Source organism: Camelus bactrianus, chromosome 8 (assembly GCF_048773025.1).
Source record: "Camelus bactrianus isolate YW-2024 breed Bactrian camel chromosome 8, ASM4877302v1, whole genome shotgun sequence".
NCBI lineage: Eukaryota > Metazoa > Chordata > Mammalia > Artiodactyla > Camelidae > Camelus > Camelus bactrianus.
The window spans coordinates 28819084-28840941 of NC_133546.1; the positions used below are offsets into that span (position 1 = coordinate 28819084).

General features: G+C 38.7%; 1 protein-coding gene across 11 annotated transcripts in view; it reads left to right on the plus strand.

Annotated features, from left to right (window-relative positions):
• EPB41L2 (erythrocyte membrane protein band 4.1 like 2) overlaps nucleotides 1–21858 on the plus strand; it is a 196091-nt gene that overhangs the window by 143120 nt on the left and 31113 nt on the right. For 6 of the 11 annotated variants that reach the window (XM_074368369.1, XM_074368372.1, XM_074368373.1 and 3 more), the window contains 5 exons: nucleotides 5806–5978; nucleotides 10457–10629; nucleotides 15188–15250; nucleotides 17189–17335; nucleotides 18651–18752. In XM_074368369.1, coding sequence (XP_074224470.1) covers nucleotides 5806–5978; nucleotides 10457–10629; nucleotides 15188–15250; nucleotides 17189–17335; nucleotides 18651–18752 — 658 coding nt within the window. The other 5 variants (XM_074368374.1, XM_074368375.1, XM_074368378.1 and 2 more) reach the window with 3 other exon arrangements.

Genomic DNA, 21858 nt, shown 5'->3' on the forward strand with positions numbered 1-21858 from the left:
TCCAGCGCTCCAGCTGCTCCTCCTTCCACTGCCACACCCTCCTGCCCCTGCTGCGTTCTTTCCACTGTCAACTCTCCTTAGGTTTCATGTAATTGCTCTCATCGGCTCCCTCCCGCTTTCGCTTCCTTCCCAAACCAGCCCTGAACCCTGTGGTCTGCCCCTTTGCTACTTTGTCAGGAGGCTTCCAACTCCCCCAGCCCCCATCCTTTCTGCACACCAGCCTGCTGGGCCTGGACTCGCCCTGTGTCCTGACCTCTCCGTTTCTGTACCCGTGCTACCTTAAATAGCACAACTCTTCTGATGGATACTCTTTGTAAGAGAAAACGCACTGCTCAGTGGGTTGGTGCTGTTGCAGAGATCCTTTCCCGCATCAGCTGGACCCTCAGTGCCACCATTACAAATGCATTGGGTCTTCCTGAGCCCTTGGGCGCCCCTGCCCCTCCGCTCAGATGCCCTCCATTGTGTGCTACCCTGACAGTAGAAGCTGTGGGTCCTGAATGTTCTTGGTTTCATCCATCTTCTCTTTTTCTCCTTTTGCATATAATTAAGCATTATTTTCCTCTCTGTCCAGTCTTTTTTTTTTTTTTTTTTTTTGCAGGGGTAGATAATTATATTTGTTTGTTTATTTATTTGTTTATTTTAATGGAGATACTGGGGATTGAACTCATGTCCTTGTGCATACCAAGCACGCGCTCTGCCACTGAGCTCTGCGCTCCCCTCTCATTCATTCTTTTCTTCCTGTCCTGTGTCAAGGAAGAGAGAGTCATTCCTCTGCCACGATCCTTTATTTCATGCCTCGTGTAGGACCATGCTTTGTAAATTGTATACCTCCGGTGGGTGCCTTTGATGTCTTCTTTGGCCAATAAACCTGTCCATGTCTTGCTCCCTTAAAAACTAAAAAAAACCCAGGAGATCTCATTAGACCTTTTAGCCTTCTGTAGTTTTTGTCCTGTCTCCTCTCATACTTTTACTCACCGGCAATTTTTTAACATTCCTATTCTGAGCAGATTGTCCTTTGCTGCTCTTCCTTTTCTGTGTCCTTAGTTTATCACTGCAGCCTGGATAGCTGTGTCCCTAGACCCTTCATCTGCAAGCTTTTTCCTTTGCCCTCTCATAATCTAATCCTGTCCCTCCACATACTAGATGTGTGACTGTAGATAAGTGACTCAGCCTTTGTGCATCTCCGTTTGATCATCCATGTGATGGTAATAGATAGTAACAGTGCCTACATTATAGCAGTGTTTTGAAAAATAAATGTTACGTGAAACAAACTTAGAGCCATTTCTGATACATAATGCTTCTCATCATTATTCCTAGTTTGGTAGCATATTGTGCTATTTATTTTTAAGACTGCTCTAATAGACTCATTTTATAGATAATTCTTCATTTTGTTTTTTTTTTTTAATGGCAGTACTGGGGATTGAACCCAGGACTTCATGTAGGCTAAGCATGTGCTCTACCACCGAGCCTCACCCTCCCTCATCTAACAGTCTCATTTTAGAGGAGAAAGGAAACTCATAAGATATACTTGAATCCATCTGACTTGATTACACCGATCATTTCATCTTTGAAAAGTTTACAATTTCTCTTGGGAGCCATGACAGATTCTCCTAAGACAGGAGCCTGCTTCAAATAAAACAAGTCAATAACATCTATGAGTTAAATGACACAAGTCCAGGCAGGACAGGCAGCAGGCTTCCCTGTCAGATAATGATAAGAAAGGCAATGATCAGTACAGAAATGGTAAGTGCCAACATTCATTGAGCATACGTTGCTGTCAGACACAGGACCGATCACTTTACATCCCTCCACCTCATTTATTCCTCACCCCCGTGTGGAAGCTGTGGCTCAGGGCTGGGTGCTTGGAGAGAAACACAGTGGCCGGCCAGGCACCCAAGCAGAGGTGGGGACCCGGCCCTCTGGCTGTAAAGCCCACACTCTTCACCCCTGCGTCGCCCTCCCTCCTGTATTCTTCCAGCAGGTGTCTCTGAGATGTCTGTCAGCCCTGCAGAGCCTCAGGTGCCTCCATCATCTTTACCAACAAGCTGCGGACTCCAGTTTAAAAGCGGACCAATTTGCTCCTGCAAACTTTGGAGACAGTGGTTAACAAAAGCAGTTTATATCTTTAAATCTTAGTATGTTTATTTACAGGTGATATGAAATGTATCTAACACAGAGCAAATCATAGTTTGCAGAGTGCTTTGAATCATATCAGTGGAGTTGGTTCTGCTTTACTTTATCACAAAAGATGCAAATGACTTCTTTAGAAAATTAAAATGGATTTCTGACTGAAGCCATTAAGAAATAAACAGACCTTTGTATTGACTGGTAGCCATGCGGCTGGAAGAGTATTAGTGGAACAGGAACATAATAATAAAGCTACTGTCCTTTCTTGAGCATTTAATAGAGCCCGTCACCATTCTCTGTGTTGTACATGGATTAATTCTGTTAATCTTTACAACAAATCTTATGGGGCAGGTGCTGTTATTATCTTCACTTTGCATGAGGAACAGAGAAGTTAAGAAACATGTCCATAGTTGTATGGATAGTAATGGGTGGGTGGGGTTGGAATTCAAACCCAGGTAGCCTGGCTCCATGTGCCCCCAAGTGTACCCCCTGTGCTGTACTTCCAGACTGTATTTGCAGTGGATTTGCTTTCTTGTACTTTCTCAGTGCTTTTTGTTGTTGTTGATGGAGTGTAAACAAGATTAATGTGAGGCTCTTCAGGCTTGAGGTTAAACTGCCATTTAAACCTGGCATTGTAAATCCAGACTAATCCCAAGTGAACTAGTGTCCTCAGCTGCTTCATAGAGAGTTTTATGGAAACCTGTGGCACTTGTTAAATGCATGAGTGACTTTAGTAATTGATATGTGGGCTTTCTTAAAGTGTTCTTTTGTTTTCCATAGATAAACATGAATAATACTTGATTTACGAAGGCAGGATTTTTATAAAATTAAAATGTTAATATACATACTTCGTAAGCAGTAAAATATGTAAAAGCTGAATTCCATCATCATCTTGCTCAAGGCCTTTAATCCTCTATGATGACTGACCCTGAAGTGAACTGATAGATGTCTTGTGGTAATTTTGACGTTATTCTTCTGAAGATAGGGTTTGATGTGGAACCTAAAAATATATCAAAAGGAAATGTTGCGTGATCTTGAAGTGATAGGGCTGAAATATTTTATTGCTTGGTCTACATTTTCTTAGAAAATTTATTCACATTACCATGGACTTAAAAATTATTTTAGAGAAAGCTACTAAATGTTTGTGTTCAACCTTTTTTTGTTTTGGATGTTTATTTCTATTTAATTGCAGCTTAATTGCTTAAGGATTTCTTTGTGATCAGAAAATTCATCTGTAAGCTAAATACCCTGTGTATGTGCTCACCAGTGCCAGTCGGGCAAGAAAGTACTTTATCTCAGTGTGACATAAATAAAAGTTCTCTAGTTAGTGACTTTCCTTCTTTTGCATTATGACTTATATCTGCCTTTAAAATTTTTTTCTTGTATTTCTTGTATTTATATTTTTCATAAACTGTAAATAAGAGAAAGTTCTCATATGGAGCTGCTCGTTCTGGGAAGACGTGGCCTTTGGTTGAGGTACAATCAACTGAGGCGAGCCTACAGAAGGGTTCTGGTTAACCCAGTCTCCCTCCCTTCTTTTCCTCTAGTCCTTTTTCTTTTTTTAAAATAATTTTATTTGACTGTGGCAAGATCACATAACAAATTTTAAGTGTAGAATGTATTACTGTTGACTGTAGGTACAATGTTGTATAGCAGATCTCTAGAGCTTGCTCATCTTATTTAATTGAAACTTTGTGCCTGTGATTAACAACTCCCCATTACCCCCTCCTTCCATCCCTTGGTAACCTCCATTCCAGTCTCTGATTCTGTGAATTTGACTATGCTAGATACCTCATATAGGTAGAATTATGTAGTATTTGTCTTTGTGTGCCTGGCATGTTTTTCATTTAGCATAATGTTCTCAAGGTCTATCCTGGTTGTCACATATTACAGAATTTTCTTCTTTGTTAAAGGCTGAATAGTATTCCATTGTATGTATATCCCATATTCATCTGTCAGTGGATGTTCAAGTTGTTTCCACATCCTAGTTATCGTGAATAGCGCCATAATGAACATGAGAATGCTAGTATCTCTTTGAGCTTCTGGTTTCAGTTCTTTTGGAAAAATACCCAGAAGTAGGATTTATGAATTATGTGATAGTTTTATTTTTAATTTTTTGAGAAGCCTCCCTACTATTTTACATAGCTTCTGCACCATTTTGTATTCCCACCAACAGTGTGCAAGGGTCCCAGTTTCTCCACATTCTCACCAATACTTACTGTCTTTTGTTTAGTTTTTAAAATTTTGTGGAAGTGGGGGTATCTCCTTTGGGTCATCAACACATGTTTCTCCTTTGAGATATTTTTAAAGAAGTGTCTCTTCTGTTGGTTCTCCCAGTACCTACAGAGCATACTTAATAATAATAATAGATGATAATAGAAATGAATGTGATTTAGCCAACTTGTTTTTCAAGGAGAATGGGCATTTCTTAAGTGCTTCACTGATGAGCTTGCCAATGACACTTTTTCTCTTGTACATCACTGCTTTACACAGTCTAGTATTCCAGATTTGTAATTTAAGAATATAGAGCTTTTTCCAAAGCACAGTTTGAGGCACTGACATCTTCAGATTATACTTTCTTAGCAGCTTCTGTGTCTCCTTTGAAAATCTATTGGCATAAGATGGAAGTTTTTCAAGAAACATTTCTGCCACCATACCTGACTAGACTGAAGCCAAGAGTATATTAGTTCTTTTTCTGTCAGTTTCGTTCTAACACCTTGTTTTTCTAGGTTAATACAATTGAGAGTCCTGAGGTGATGGAGGAGCATCTCTTGTGTTACTACTTGGAGCTTTACCTTGACTTGAGTCTCTCTTCATTGCTTATTAAGCGGATTTCTACAAATTGAGCAGAAAGTCTAGAAATACTTGAAATGGTGAAGAACTCTTTAAGAAATCACTCTTGTTTGGAGAATCATAGGAAAAACTTTAGTAGAGTTCTCCGTATCCTGGAATTGTCAACTAAAGTCTTCTTATTAATAAATTCTTTAAGTGCGCTGAGATTATCTTTTTTGTTAAGATGTTTCGCCAACTCTTGATCAGGCAATGAAAATAAGATAATTTCAGTTGTATTCCAGACAAGATTGGCTCATTTCCTGAAAACAAGCTTTTGCATAAGTCTGGAAGTATTTGACATCAAGAAAGTTTTACCTCATTCATTTTGAACCCAGAGTTTAAGCAGGAGAATTGTGCTGGCAAGATAGGATGTTAGTCATCCCGACAGATCTGCTGTGTGCTGTGTCCGTCACGGGAAACATTTGATGGAACAGATTCCCAAGTTAGATGTTCTTTCCCAGGAGGAATAGACATAAATATTAAGAATTACTAACAGTAATGGATTGCTGCTTGGCACTTACAGCTAGGAGCAAGAATTCCGACATATGTGTTTATATAAATGATTTAAGTTGATACAAATAAATAACCTTTGATGCATATTGAGAACAGCTGCTCTTTTACTCGGTTGAGGAAAATACATTATTCATGAATACATGAATGGGGGTTTATTCATCTCATTATAAGGCTCTGTATGGGAGAGTTTATAAATAATGTTCATTTTTATTAGAAAGTTTAGGCAGCATTTTTTGGACCAAATAATCATACTTAATAAGACATTAAAATATATAGTTCTGAAGTTAAAAAAAATCCATAACATCTAATTTTATTCCCTTCTTCCGCCCACAGGCTTGTGTCTCCAGAGCAGCCACCAAAGGCCAAGTTCCTGACCTTGGGGTCCAAATTCCGCTACAGCGGCCGTACCCAAGCGCAGACCCGCCAGGCCAGCACCCTCATTGACAGGCCAGCGCCACACTTCGAACGCACCTCTAGTAAACGGGCCTCCAAGAATCTAGATGGAGGTAAACACATTTATTATAATTCTGGTTTCTGTTAATCTTTCTCTAATCCAGTGGGATCTGAAAATGTTGATCTAGTTAATGAGGCCCCCAGAAATACCCTAGAAGGGTAGCCATTCTTTTTCTGAGCAAATAAAATATTATTACTTACCCTCACAAGAAAATAACGTTATGCTGTTTTGTTTTGAAGTTGTTATTCTGAACCTAAATTTTCTAGACACTGTCAATACACATAAATGCTAGTTGACTTCTCATTGATGAGATGGTGGACAGACGTTTTTACTGGCCTAACTTAATTGTGATGTATTTTATGTGACCTACTTTCTTGATCTTGTTAATTAATGGCAAAAAACTGTAATTCCAAGGGTTTTTTTTGGTGTACATGAATGTTTATTCAAAGGAACATAAAACATTCATTGCATAATCGCATTTTTATGAATTTAAAAACCCTTACTGAAGCTTAACAAACATTCCAGCATATGGGAAACCATTCACAACTTCAGAGGATTTGTTTAAATACAGTGCTCTAACAAAGAGAAAGGAAATATAATGTGTTCATCTATTCTTACACCTAAGGGGAGACATATAAATTTGTATATTTTTTGTATTGGAATTCTAATTAGCTACACATTTGTAGTTTAAAAAAAAAGGACACAAAGAAATAAATTAATGTTGCTTCCTTTTATTTTATTTATCTTATTACTCTGTCTAATTTGGGGGGTAATGGCAGGTTTTCCATAAAAGAGACAAGGTTAATTTTAATTAGAATGCTTTATGAAGGACTTAATTTTTCCTTCTACCTAATAGCAAGTAATTGGTGCAGAAGCCTTCCTACCAGAGGTGGTTTTCCAACATTTTTTGATTGATTAATCTCAAAATATATACAAAAATAGTAATGGTAAATTTGAAAATGTCTATTTTACTACTATTTATCAGGAAAAACCTTTTTTTGGTTGTTATTACTGATATCTTTTTGAAATATAAATTTGAACAATTTATGTTTCAAATAATTAGCTAAAAACAAACTGGATAGGCTGATAGATTAAAAATGTCCTCTCATTAGTGAAGGATTGATACCCTTTGGCCTTGATTGATTTTTCCTGGAATAAACTTAGAAAACAGATTCAGACAGACACATGGAGATACTTCCCAAGATTTTTTCGTGGGCATTTTTGTGTATATAGTTACTGAATTCTACTCTTGGAGAATCTTTCATACAGTTTTATGAGACCGCAAAAAAAATGTGCAGCGGGACCATAAATTGTGGCTCAAATAAATGTCCACATTCCCAAATGTAGTGATTTAAATTTAGTGAATTATTACTGTACGATAGTTGTCAGAGTATCTTTCAGCTCATCAGCACCTGAGCACTTTTTCCAAGTGAATCTGAGAACTCTGCCCACTTATGTAAATATTTCACAAGCCTTGCGCCTTGCCACAGAGAATTTATACAAATGCTGAATAAATGCGATCAGTGTTGATTAATGCCCTGAGAGAAATCATTCCTCATTCTGGAACACTGCTTCAGCCTTTGTTTTAAACTATGAGGTTTTAAAACTCTTATATTGCAAATTCAAAAGTTTAAAGAGAGCGGTGAACCAGTGTGTTTTCTTTGAGGTATATAAACTGCTCAAGGAAACCCACCATCTTGTAAGGGCAGTTAGCGCAGAGGGTTATAGTAGGTCTGTATCTGAAAACAATGATTTTCACAAATAAAAGCAACAAACATGGCACAGTAATCCATTATTTTTCCTTTTGTGTTTTGGACACTGTAATTCATCAGATGGGCAAGTCATCAAAAGGATGATTGTGTTACTGTGGAAAAGAGGAGGCTTTTCATGCCAATACATGACCAGACAGCTAGGGAACTATTTGATTAGGACTTACGTTCTTTTTTTTTTTTTTCCCCAGAGCAAAGCTAGGCTGTAACCTGGTACTGAACTTTATTTTCTCTACCACCCCATCCATGTGCCTCCTTTTGTTGTTGTTGACATGTGTTTTCTTTTTCCTGTTAGTTTTTAAACAGTATAGGTTAATTTAAATATATAAATACTCTTCATTCTTAAGGCTTGACAAATTAAAATAAATCTTCTAGTGATTGCATAGAAAGTAAAAATCAATGTGATTTTCAAGATCAAATAGCAGAATAGAAGTCAATCTAGGGTAGCTGTTTTAGAACAGTGAGATTCCAGGATTGCAAAAGCAAACCAGAAAGGAGGCAAGTCAGTCATTCAGAGCATTAACAACACAGATGCTTTTGGGAGCAGGGGAAACAATTATTTCCTCAAAATGGAAAAGTACAGTAAGCAGTGACACTACAGATTGGGCCATCAGGGAAGGAAGGGCTTATCTGAGGAAGGACCATTTCAGTTGAGACTTGAAGGATGAGAAGGAGACAGCCTTGCATAGGGCAGGAGATGAAGCATTCCCCACAGCAGGAGTAGCAGGTCTGATGGTCATGAGTTTAGGGAGAGCTTGATACATTCTAGGAACACAGAGAGGGCAAGTGTAGTCTGAGCTTACTAGCGACGGGGAGAGGTAGGCTGAGAGCAGGTCACACAGGGCCTTCCAGGCCATGGTGGAGAGTGTGGTTTTTATCCTAGGAAACTGCTGATGGGCGTGTGGATGGTTACGTACACGTGTACACACTTGTGCACCCACATAAGTATACAGTGCCGTCTTTTAGAAAAAAATCACTTGATGCCATGTCAAGAACAATTAGAAAGGATAGAGAGGCAGCTCAGGCAGACTGGTTAGGAATATTGTCTTGATGAGAGTTGTGGGGGTTTTGCCTTGGATGGTAGTAGACCAGTGAGCCATTTGGTGCCATAGGCTCAGTGCCTGGGGCCAAGCTTCTCAGGGTTCTACAAGGGCCCAAGGCCTGAAAAAAATTATTAGCTGCAAACTGAAATCAGTAAGTGTTTGATAAAAGTGTGCAGTGTCAACATTTTGCCAACTTCATTATGTAACTTTAAATTTGACATTCATTAAAATTTTGATATTACTACATTTGGAACCACTTCTAGGTCAGATTTTCTCATTTTGCAGTAAATGAATACTGTGCAATGGGCGCTTAGAAACTGTAATCATAGGGTAAAGAATTACTCATAGTCATATACTTTCCAAGGAAAAATTATTAAATTTTTTTTTAAAAGTTAAAGCCTAGAAAGTAATTGTACTTAATGTATGATGTGAGTTCATTTCAATATTTAATATGATTTGGTGTGGGCTTTCCAAAGTATGGGTATTTAAGAGTTGTGAAAATCTTAAAAGGGACTTGAGTGGTAAATAGAGATGGAAGGAACTGTCCACATTGAGAAATAGATCTCAGGACTCTTGGACTTGCTGATTGTTGAGGGGTAAAGGAAGCGGCTTCAAGGTTTCTGACTTGAGTAACTGGGTGCAAGCATGAGAGCGTATTTGGTGAAAAGTTGAGACTGGGGAATGAGGAAGTTTTGGACAGGACACATGATGGGTGTGAATCAAGAAGTTTCTTGTGACACATGGGTTAGAGGTCTGGATGTCACCCAAGTTCAGTATGGTGGGTCACACACATCCCTGCCCTCCGCCAGCTTGCAGCCTAGAAGCCTTTGTTTACTGGGCTTCCGTAGGGGCGTGGAACCAAAGCAAGCCACGCTATGTCAGGAAAGTGGTTTTTACACAGGTAAAATGACCTCAGAGGTTGTCCCAGTATTTGGGGGAGAAACTGTAGATGGACAGAGGCTTTTGCCAGTTGCTGCTCACTTTGCCTTGTTGAGATTTGAGGCCATCTTGGGTTGATCTGGCATGACAGAAATGTCAACACATGTCCCTGCCCATCTGGAGGAAAGATGAAGGGAGCCTGGTTTCCTAAGGTGAAGGGTTTCTATGTGTTAGACTTAACTGTATGTCAAATTGAGGCATTCAGGAGGGCGGTTAGAAAAATGAGAAATACTAAACATAAATATGGAAGTTAATTCTCTAAAATCTACCCTTAATGTCTTATAATTTTGAGTGGTGTTCAAATTAAAGGTTCCTTTATGGAGGAATTCCTAAAACTTATTGAAGCAAAGCATTTTAATAATTAGGTAATTATTTGTTGCAATAAATAGATTCAGAAATAAGTTCAGGCAATATTAAAGAGACCATAGAGAATTAAAATACTGTTCCTATTATCATTCTGTCATATTGTCCTGACTGATGTTTCAGCTGGTCTTAGAGCTCCTCCTACTGGCCAGTTCCATGATCCAAGTACATCCTTCAGAAATCTGTGATTTGAGAGCTTGGTGTAATTTAATGTGTTAAAATGCAGAATACTTTTAGAGTTTATTAAAAGTTTAAAAATGAGTTTATTTGGTATGTTATCTTCATAGTCAAACAGAGTTCCTCTTTCTACTAGTTGTCTATATACTGCCTTTTTATCTGTGATGGTGGGAGGGTAGTTTTATGAAGTTTTGTTGTTTAAATGTCCTAAAGGAATCCAAACGCTCATTCTTTACTAGGTCCAGTTGCTGTTGTGGACCAAAGTCTTATGAAGGATATTCCTGGCCCTGCTGGGGAGGTTTCAGCACGTGGCCCTGGAGTTGTCAGCACAGCTGTGGTACAAGATGGCGATGGCAGAAGGGATGTCAGAAGCCCAGCTAAAGCCCCACATGTGCAACTCATTGAAGGAAAGGTATGGTTAATTAGTAGAACACGTGGTTTTAAACGTGTACTTAGACTAAAGGCTGTCTTTGCATTTGTTTTTTCAGAACTCAAATATTTAATAGCAGTCATTGTATATTCTCTGTTCATATAATTTTCTACTTTTCAAGAATATGTAGACTCTTGCTGATTTGGAATGGGTCTCTAACCTTTTTCTGATTGTTGGTTCAAAGCAAAATATTTCAGTATCTTAATGCAAGTAAGTGATTTACTGGCCTTTTGTCTGTCTTTATAATCATCTTATTTAATTAAATCCCCAAATTATAAAAGCTATGATGATTTGAAATTCATATTTGCTTTGTTTGAAGTAAATTTTAATGTGTAGCCTGTATGTTGATTATTTTATTGTATTGACTTGAATTTTTGAAATGAAGAAAGGTGGTCTTTGAGAAAAATGATCATTTTTCATTAACAACCTATAACTGATGAAGAAGAAATTCTTAAGCAAAACGTAATTGTTTTGTGAATAGTGAGAAGATGGTGAGTTGCTTTGGGCCTTTTTTGCTGCTTATACCACAGTATAAGGAGAAGTAACCTATGTTGTGTTTTCACATTTGTCGCTGTTACTTTACGTTACCCTGGGCAAGTACAGTTACTCAGAAGTTGATTTGGAGTAGCTTTGAGTTCTTCAGATCTGTTCTCCGAATCTGCACAAAGCAACTTCTGAATGGATAACATTGGAAGTAAATGTGAAAAAAGAAACGAAACCATCCTGTGGATCAATACTGTTTCCAAAGTGTTAACTTTGAAAATTTTCTAAATGTGCAACATGGATTTATAAAGAACCTTCTAGATGAGGTAGCTGCCAGTGCCTTACGAGTTCCTGCCCCGGCAGCCTCTAACCCCCGCAGGGGGATGCTCGGGCAGCACGGGGGCCCTGCCTCATGCTCCACGTGCAAGTCTGCAGGTAGTGAGTGCCACCAAATCCTCTTCATTCCTTTGTTAAGGAATTTGTGAATGTCACATTTTATAAAATTTTTGGTTAAAACCTAGTTAAAAAGAACAGAAATCGCATCGAACAAGGTATCCTGAACTGCTGGAAAGTTGTCAGAATGGCTGACGATCATGCTGCTGAGGCACTCAGGAGAGCGACTGCTTACATCGGGGACAGGAGGGCTGATCACTTGAGAAAGCCTCCGTTCCATTCTGTCTAGTCTGTTTGATACAAAAGAAGAGTTCTTGTCAGTTCCAGAGGGAGTACGGCCTGTCTTTGGCAACCGACTTGGGTGCACTGACCTTTTCGCTAATATTTTCAGTGTTTGTCAGCAGCCAGGTTCAGAAGTAATAATACTATTTAGGGGGGAAAAAAGTAATACTACTATTTGAGTTTCACGGCATCTATGCGCAACCAGTCAGGAAATAATGATTAAATCAGGCTGTGACCATAAGTTGTGTGTGATAAAAGTAGTCCAGTTTTCCTCTTTTAAAAATGGATCATTTAATTCATTTTCTAATGATAACTGTGTTACTGCAGTCCCTCCTTCTAAGTAAAGGTTTTCACTAACTACTCATTTCTTCTTCTCTCCTCTTTCTCTCTTGCCTGTGGTTCTCCTTTGAATGTCTCCGCTGTGTAACCTCACACTCACCCGCGGGTTTGCTTTGGAGAGCAGCCTGTTTCCGTGTGCCCACCTTCACCACTCATCCGCTGTGCGCCATCTCTTTCCCCAAACCTGTTGCCGGTCCCTGAAATGGACTTGCTCTCAGACATTTCGGAGGAAGACCCCTTTGGGGAGGCCGATCAGGTCACACTAGACAGCGTAGAGCACCTTTCCATGGGCGACACCTCAGAGCAGGGGGACTGTGATTCAGTCTTGGACCCTGTCGAAGCCCCTCCTGAGCCCGACTGCCCTCCCACACCCGAGAAGCCTCTGCAGGAGGCTGACCACATGGATTCTGAGCTTGGGTACTTCTCCTTCAGTTTCTGCAAACGCTTTCCACCTCGCTTCCCCTCGCTCCTCGATGAGGATGGCTACCTCGCCTTCCCCAGCCTCCCCAAGGTCTGGGTCTCCTTCCTCCCTGCTGACGTCCAGCACTACGTTCCCATCACCTCCCCTTCCTTCCTTCCTTCCCTCATCCTCATCTTTGGGCTCCTCCTCTCTGCTTCTCAGTCAGTGCCTTTTTCTCTCACCCTTTCCCTTCCTCTGGCTCTATCCCTCTGCTATCTGGAGGCGAAAGCCACTTCCTTGAACGTTTCTTGTGATTGTGGCTTGAACGACAAAACCGAGGAAGAGGAAGCAGTTGCTGGCACCCCTCCATAAGCTTTCACCTGTGGGCTTGACAGAACCACACTTCATCTCATACGCTTCCTAATGTAGAGTGTAAACATATGCATACATTTCATCCTGGTTTATCCCCAAAATAGTATGATCTGCACATTTTCACACACACACACACACACACACACACCCGTTTTAGTGCATGAGAAATAAGTGTAATTAGACCCTTTTCCTCTTGACTAAGTCCACATGTTTTGAGAACAAAGTTACAGGATTATTTTATAAATATCTGAACCATACTAGGCCATTAAAAAAAGAGAGAGGGGGACCTGTGTTGCCCTTAATAATCTGTACTGGGTCTGTCCATTTTGTAGATAAATGTTAATACTGTTCCTTTAGGATGGAGACTTTATTTTTTTGATACAGAACTTAGGATGCAGTGGCCGTAACTACAACTGATGTGTTAGTAGGACTCCTTTCTCTCTGTTAGAAAGCCAGGCTTGTTCTCATGTATGAGGATACATCTGAAACCTTCACTTCTGACATGTGTAGGTCTAATCTCAGTAACTCCTTGTCTCCCCATTATGGTAGCATTTGGGGGACGAGATGAAGTTCAGGTAGGTGTTGTTTTTTTTTTTTTAATTTTTTTTTAAACTCTAAATCATGTATTATATGAGTCACTGTCGGGTATTTTGTAAGGAAGATACTATTCTGTTACCTTTTCTTTAACAAATATGTATGAAAAGTGAAACAGTTTTTTGAAAATTTAGACTCTATGGCCCTCAGGTTGGACCTCTTAGTGTTCTTTTATTTAAAATTAGGTATCTGGTTTGAGGAGTTTTGCCCCCATACAGGGCTACCTCTGCAGTACCAAGCAGTGCTCACATGTGCAGTAGTTTTTGATTATTTTGCTCAGTGCGTTCTGGTGACTTCGTGTCCCATGTCCTGGGGATACTATTAATACAGAAAATAAACTACAAAATTTAGAGCAAACCTAAACAAAAAAGTGAAAATAATTAGGCACAGTTGGAGAATCCAACTCAAGGTTACTTGAGGAAATGCCAAAGATTGACACTTCAGAGAATTAAGTGTTGACCAAGGAATTGGAAGGTGTTTCTTAGCAGACTGTTGAGTGGCTGTGTCTAACTTTTCCCTCCTGATCAAAAGATACTCTGAGTTCCTTGTTTACCTTTCAAAATTATATGAATGGTTTAAAAAAAAAAGAGGATTTTGAACTCTTGGACTTGATATCACCATTCCAGTAGAAAAAGAATATATGATCCTGCTATAAATTAACATGTAAATGTTAAATTATTTTCCTTTCGTATCAGAATCAAAATTTTTTCTTTTTTGCTATTCCCCTCCATGAGCCAGTAGTCATCAGTATTTATGTGAGTTTTCAACTTACGAATTCATTCTTTGGATCATTAGATACTTAGAATTACCTAACTATGAAAAAATACTCTTGTTGAAAGAATTTCATGAAAGAAAAGTAGCTATGTAATATAAAAATATTTTTAAATACTCACCATTTTACATGCAAGTAGCAAACTCAACCAGCTTTCCCCCAAGGGAAGAAATCTGTGTTAAAAAATGGAACTAATAAAGTGAATATTTGTCCCTGATATAAAGCAAAAGCCAGAACTGATATCATTATACTTGCCCTCACCCCTAGTTGATTTAGACATTTCAAATTAGAACAGATTGAATTATGCCATTTTTACACTCACATATTTTCATTCCTGAGTACAAACATATTCAAGAGCAGCACATAATCTAGGGACTGAGAGAGAGTGAAGCTTGCATTCTCCATTCCACCTTTGCAAAGGACCATTTCCATCATTTGTACAACACTGTAGGTGAAGAAAGACCAAAGTGGCTTAATATTCTGCGTCAACTGAGGGCCAGACAACAAAGGTTGGTAATGCCGGTTCACCATTTAAGTTCAAATACAGCTTCTTTGCACCAATGGTAGCGTTGCCACTAATCCTCCCCTTCTTTCTGGCCGCTTGCTGTGATTTTCAGGCGAAGATGGAAGAAGAGGAAACACGGCTGGAGGAGGTGGATTTTTTTTTCCCCAAAGTTAAATACCTGGTAGTTGCTGCCTGCCATTATTATTGTGTGTGGGGTGGCACACTTTTAGGGTTTATTTGTGAGTTTTGCTTGTTGTGGCTTTAAGTTCTTAAAGTTTTTTATTCCTCTTTTATTTTAATGTCTTAGACTATCCAACTCTGGGTCATTTTTGGTGCTTGCTGATTGATACACTTATGTTTATTTGCCTTTCCCCCCCCTGTGTGTGATTTAATTTCACAGAAAAATTCCTTGAGAGTAGAAGGGGATAATATTTATGTCAGACATAGCAATTTAATGTTGGAGGTTTGTATAATTTAAGAAAACGACTCTGTCCTAATGGCTGCCACGCTGCTGAGGACGGGCGGTCACGCACAGGCTGGCTGGCTGGCAGCTTTCAAGCACAGTGCATGAAATGCATGGGGAAAATCAACTGGGGAGTGCATGTTACCAGTCCGACTTGGTTCTTTTAAAGTGGCTTAGGTAGGAATGTATCTACTAGAAGTTCTCAAAGTGACAGCTGGGAAAAAATAAATCTGTTTAATCAAATGGATAAAGTTTTTATTCATTAATCTTGAAGTTCTGCAGGTAAACCTGTTTTCTCCTAGTGGGTTATCTCCAGGGTATAGACTCTGAAGTAACATGATCTCATCCTTAATATACACTCACCAGAACAGATACTTGTTGATCTGGCATGAAATCACTTGGCTCTAGATCTGTGTCCACGATTTTTTTTTGGCGGGGTGAGAGGGGTGCCAAAATCCATGCAATTAGGAATGCGGTCCACTTAAAATCTTCCATTTGAGAATAAGCTAATTAATGGTATTGTTTTTATTAAAAACAAAGAATAAAAAATGAAGGAAAGTGAGAAAGAAAAAAAAAAAAGAATACCTAGCTACCCAATTAGGGATGTAAAATGTATTATATTCCCCGTGTCACACGAGAACGGTTTTTTGTTTTTTTCCTCCCCTTCTCATTTTAGGGTAGTTCATGGCGATGTATTTAGTGGAGATCTGCAATCCTCAGTAATTTGACTAATCCGTTTGGTTGCTTTTGGCAGCTTTGATAACTGTTGGAAATGTATTTTTGCATAACTTACTAAAATGCTCTAAAGTGTAATACATAACATTGCTTTGAAGAAATGCAAGAAATGTGCCTGATCTCAAGCCACAGTTATTTTTCCATGCCATGCAAAGATTTGTAGATGTTCATGAGTTTTTGCAGATGGCGATAGAAGCTCATAGATGAGCTACTATGCTTGTGCATGAATATGGAATATCTAATTTTATCAGATGCATGACCTGTTTCTCTGGGAGTAGTGGGATTGAAAGCTATAATTCACTGGTGGCCCCTTGATTTTTGAAATGTAAGAAAACATTTAAAATTCAGTTACTGAATACTACCTTTTATTCCTACAAGTACTATTTATCAGGGCCAATCTAAAAAAATCCCACAAATAACATTTGTCAGGGCCTATTTCAGTGCAAATTGACCTGGTAGTTTTTCTTGCATCTTTATCTGTATAAGGACCATTTGGAATGTGGGTAGCTGGGCCTCACATTTGGGCTTGGCAAGTACATGAAACCAACATGACGTTCAGTTATTAGAGAGAGGGCAAAGAGAAACAGCCTCTGGAAGCTGTTAAGTTTATCCTTAAGGATTAAAAGCCATTGCTGGAATTTCCTTAAAAAAGTCAACCCTCAGTGCACACCCTCCACCCCTTTTTTTTCTTTTGGATAATCTTGGACTGGCTTTCCCATTGGGCCAGCTGTGCTTGAGTCCCCCTTTCTCTATTTTAACTTGATTTACCATTTCACAAGAGACAACTTCAGTAGCAGCCCTAATCAGAAAGGTAAATTTGCAAGCACAAAGTCATAGGCTGCATTTCAAATCCAACTATTGGAAAGAAGGGTTATTAGCCATTTTGAGTATTAGTTCCATGGCCTCCCTCTAATAAATAATTATTTCTTAAAAAATACAAGACAGAAGAAATCAGAACCCTTTAAAATGTGAATCATAAAAAAGTTACACATTGGCTTTATTTTCAAATTTTGACAAACTCCTATTCATAGGTGATAAGATGGCTTTTGAGACTTGGCATTTTTCTTGCTTTACTATGTTTTTTTTTTAATCATAAGTTTGCTTTGTCTTATTTTTTTGGTTTTATTTTTTATTTTTATCCTATTGGGTTTTTTTTTTTTTCCTTTTGGATTTTTCCCCCTTTATTACGTTACATATTGCTAGGACCTGGATAAGGCCCAGGAGGAAATACTGAAACATCAGGCTAGCATTAGTGAACTCAAGCGCAATTTTATGGAGTCCACACCTGAGCCGCGCCCTAATGAATGGGAAAAACGACGTATCACACCTCTGTCCCTACAGACACAAGGGGTATGTCACTAGCTGTTTGTTGGCTATATGTCTCGTTCCAGCTCTTCAGTAAAACTTAGGTTGCTAACCTATCATGTTGATTCTCAGGAAGTTACAAAATGTTCCCATTTAGTTTTTTTTTTTAATTAGTTGCTAACAATTTTTTAAATACTAAATATTTATTAACAATGTAATACTTATTGACGTAGTTCTTGGGTAAATTGTATGAATTTTAAAATACTTTTGAAATGCTGTGAGAATTTCACTATTTTACTCAAGTAAATTAATAGTAATAAATTGTTACATAGGGTGACTTAGAAACTGACATATTGTATTTCTTAAGTTTTTCAGTTGTTGCCTTCTGAAATAAGAGTTTGTTTAATAATTAAAGAATTAGTAATTAAAGGGTTGTAGGAATATAGACCATATTTAGAATGGTTTAAGGTAAATACTGTGAGGATAAAGAGTTAAATTTAACTTTTTAAGACTGATGAGCCCTGTTGAAAACTTGCAGAATGTTATACAACTTAATACTGAAACTTAGGCTAGTGTTTTTAAAAAGATTTTCAACCATAACATCTCTCCAAACTCAGTCTTTTTCTTTCCATGGTTTCTTTCTTTCCACTACCAATATAAGCATTGCCTTTAGAATATGTTCTCAAAATATTTCCCCATTCATTCCCATCTACACCTGTTCTTTTCTGATGCTCCAAAATCTCTCCTGTTGTCAACCAAGGACTTCCGTGGGCTCATTTATCATACTTGAGGAGGTGGTGATCATGCTATATTTAATACGCAATTTTTTAAAGTGTATAAGGTGTTACCCTACCCCTCTCTTCTCCTTATATTCATCATCTAGTCTGACTTGAATGTTACCAAATTATAGGCATTGGATTTAGATAGTCTCATGCTATTTTTATTCACCACTTCTTAAAAAGCAAAGCTGTTACTTGCTTTAAATTTCTCAGTTTGTGACAGTGAAAGGAAAATAGCTCTTAAGAATAGATGAGCAAAAGAAATTGCTGAACACAAAAAACAACTTTTGACAATATTAAGATTTAAAACACCATGGCAGGGTCTTATGAAGTTGTGTACAACTTAAATTCTTATTTTCAGCTTTTCTGTAGAGATTTATGTCCGTATTTCAGCAATCGACTCTAGAGCATTGTGCTTTCTGGAGAAAGTGTCTGATGACTTGCTAAAACTGTGTCTTCCTTTTATGTGCCGCGTCCTCTGGCTTGTTCTGCAGACCCACACAGTTGTTTTATGTTTGTGCTGCTATAGATGTAATGTACTTGTCTTATTTGTTGATTATGTCTATTGTTTAAAACAATAGAACAAAGGAGACCATCTTTTCAAGGATATTTTATCCGTGAAGGAGAAGCACCAGATGGCGGCAGCACACACAGTTGAAGAAAAACCCGAGGAGGCAGACAAGGTGTTCACCTTGCATCCTTGGATCTGCTCTTGCTTTTCCGCCTTCTCCTTTATTTCTGTCCACAGCCATAAGATACTCCTTTTTTCTTATGTCGCAACCTAAAGTTTTTTTTTTTTAATAATTTTTGAGCACTTAAAAAGTTAAACTCCACATATAGACACATAGTCATTAGGTGAGAAACACCGTATCGTAGAAATACTTTGAAAATCCACAGCTTGAAATAAAAACATATCAACCAGTTTAGGTGATATGTGACCCTTAATCTTGATGCCCGTGGCTGACAGTTGGGAAACCATGATTTCGTGGGAAAATGCACTGTTTGTACAAGGCTTGTGCACACTGCGGTGGTGTTAAAATAACAAATTATGTGTGATTTAGGTTACTGTTTTACAAATTACATTTGGAAACCTTGTGAATTTTTATTTTTAAGACGTTTAATGGGGTAAAAGATTTCGGTGTAAGAGAGCAGCCCCTCAGATTGCTCTGTGCTCCTGCGTATCTGAAATATCTGGCGTTGCTAAGGAAGTTAGCTTTCTGTTGCTTTTACATTCTTATTCCTCTTTCTGCTGATTTTGCTCAGCCAGCTGGACAGCCTGTTACTTGTTGGGACTAGAATGCTTGGAGTCTAGTGGAGGAGATAGCAGATATGTAAGTTAGTAATTGGAAAATCTGGGGTACTAAGAAGTATTAAGATGAAATGCCTGTTGTGTTACAAGGTGACTGGGGAAGGATCAGGATGAGGGAGCATTTGAGTTGAGACCTTAATGATGAGAATGGGGTGGGCCTGTGAAGATTTCTCCATGTGTAAGAAAGAGCAAATACAATAGCCCCAAGATAGGAATTAATGTGAAGAACTGAAAGGCCAAATTGACAAAGTCTTAGAAAAGTCAGAGGTCAGACCCCAGATTCCATCAGGATCTTAAAGACCATGTTAACAGTTTGGAGTTATAGGAGTGATGGGAAGCCACTGGAGAGCTTTAAGCTGAAAGGTGACCTAGTCCCATGTGTCTGACAGGTGCTGGATGAGGAATGGCCTATAGGGGTTGTGAGTGAGGGCACAGATCAACATTAGGAGAAAGTGTTAATTGTGTTAATCAGTAGAAAGTGTTACTCATCAGGACATACAGTGGGGTGGTGGAGGAGGCAAAATAAATGGAAGAGGAAGTCTTGCACTAGAATAATTTGAGAATGTTTCTGAAATACTGCAGATAAGAAAGATAACATCATGAAGCTAAGCCGAATGGCGTATTTATAAAAGGTTAGCTTGAATTCCAAAGCCATTGAGTCTCTGTATAAAATGATGACTTTACTATCTTATGCTTAGAAATATTACGTACTTTTGAAATTTTATCCTTCTTAGAAGCAAGTTAAATGGCATCATTTGATCAATTTAAAGTAATATTCTTGCAGTAGGAAACTTTGGAATTTGGAAGAAGATGTTTAAAAATGATCATTTTTCTGGGTGTCGTTGTTTAGGAATGTACAATGTAAACCATGTACAGTAGAAACCATTCATTCATTATTGCAGAATTTTCATTAAAATGATGTTATGTGCAATTTAAAACTGGAATTTACCCACTTGTGGAGCCCCTAAATGGCTTATCTGTACTTGAAGTTATGCTTTTTTCTTGTTTTCCTCTCCAGCACATTCAGGAAAATACCTACCTATTTGACACACATATAGATTGTTGTAACTGCAGTCACCCATTCACCCAACAAACATTTTTTCTGACCACTTACATTGTATCTTTCCCCCCAACCTCCTTTTAACATATCACTACTATTAGTTGAAAGTCAAGTCTACTGGAGAATTTTGATTTCTAAAAGAAAAGCTTTTAGATTTCTGTCTTTGTTGCAGATTCATTTTGTTACTTAATTTTCAGGATTTCTCTATTATCTTTAAATTGTAATCGTTAATGATATGTAAAATAAAAAATTATCCGTAAGAATAGAATTTAACCAAGTTTTCCAGATTTCTATAATATGGGTTTATGGATTAAAAAAGGAACAGTAATAGTTTCTTGTTTAAAAATCAATATGTCAGACTTTTAAAATGGCTTCAGTACATTATGAATGATTCTGAGAGTAGAGCAGAAAATTGGAAACCAAATCATTTAGTCTTGAATAGGCAAGTAACTCTGTTGTGTAATCCTCTTATGAACTGTGAGAATTATGGCATACTTGAACTTGTGTGAAATATTCTCTCATGAGTCTAGTAGAGATTACGTAGGCTGTAGTTTTAAAGTACTTTTGGAGGTATTTTATTGAATAGTTAGATGCATGGCACTTACTGAAACTCTCCAGTGATCTTTTGCTGGAAGGACTCCATCTCCACCCTAGGGATGGTGTAATTATGGAGATTGTAATTAAGCTGAGTTAGTCCAGAAGCTTTTTTCTCTCCTGAATGTTGGAAGTGCTCACACACCCAGCCCTCCTGATCTCCTGTACCTCCTCCTCAGGCCCTTAGTGTGCTGTCCCGAGAGGCATCCCAGAATGCTTTTCACGTACTCATTTATCTGTTTATCTTCAGCACCTCTGAGCAGTGGGGCTTATTGGGAAGTATTCTTGCACACATTGACACGAGGAGGCACTTCATGGTGACGCTTTACTGTCGGTGTTCTGGGTACCAGGAAGAGTCCCCACCTTCCCTGTTGTTCCCTCAGGCAGGTCAGGAACCATCGTTGAAGGACCAGAAATGTGAAGATTAAATTCGCCGTAATTGCTTTTCAGGGACAGACAATTTTCACATTGCTCTCAGCGTGTTCCTCTCTGAGTTTGTCTTCCTATTTAGGATTTTTTTTTCTTTACCTGTTTCTTACTGGGGAAAACAGTACAATGTCCTCATCCGATGGCCACATTTAGCATGTCCGAGGAATTTCTGTGGGTGGCTGTCCGAGCGCTTGTTGTGGATACAGTGGTGTGGAGAAGGGAAGAGATCGTAGGAGCTGGCGTAGTTAGGGAAGGCCATACCCAAGACAGAATATTAAGTGGACCCCAGAGAGATGACAAAACTGGCAAGGCCCAGAGCGCCTAGGGAGGGGCACTGGAGGCAGGGGCTAGGGTCCCCCACGCTCTAACACAGGCGGAAGTGTAGTGGGCGTGGGGG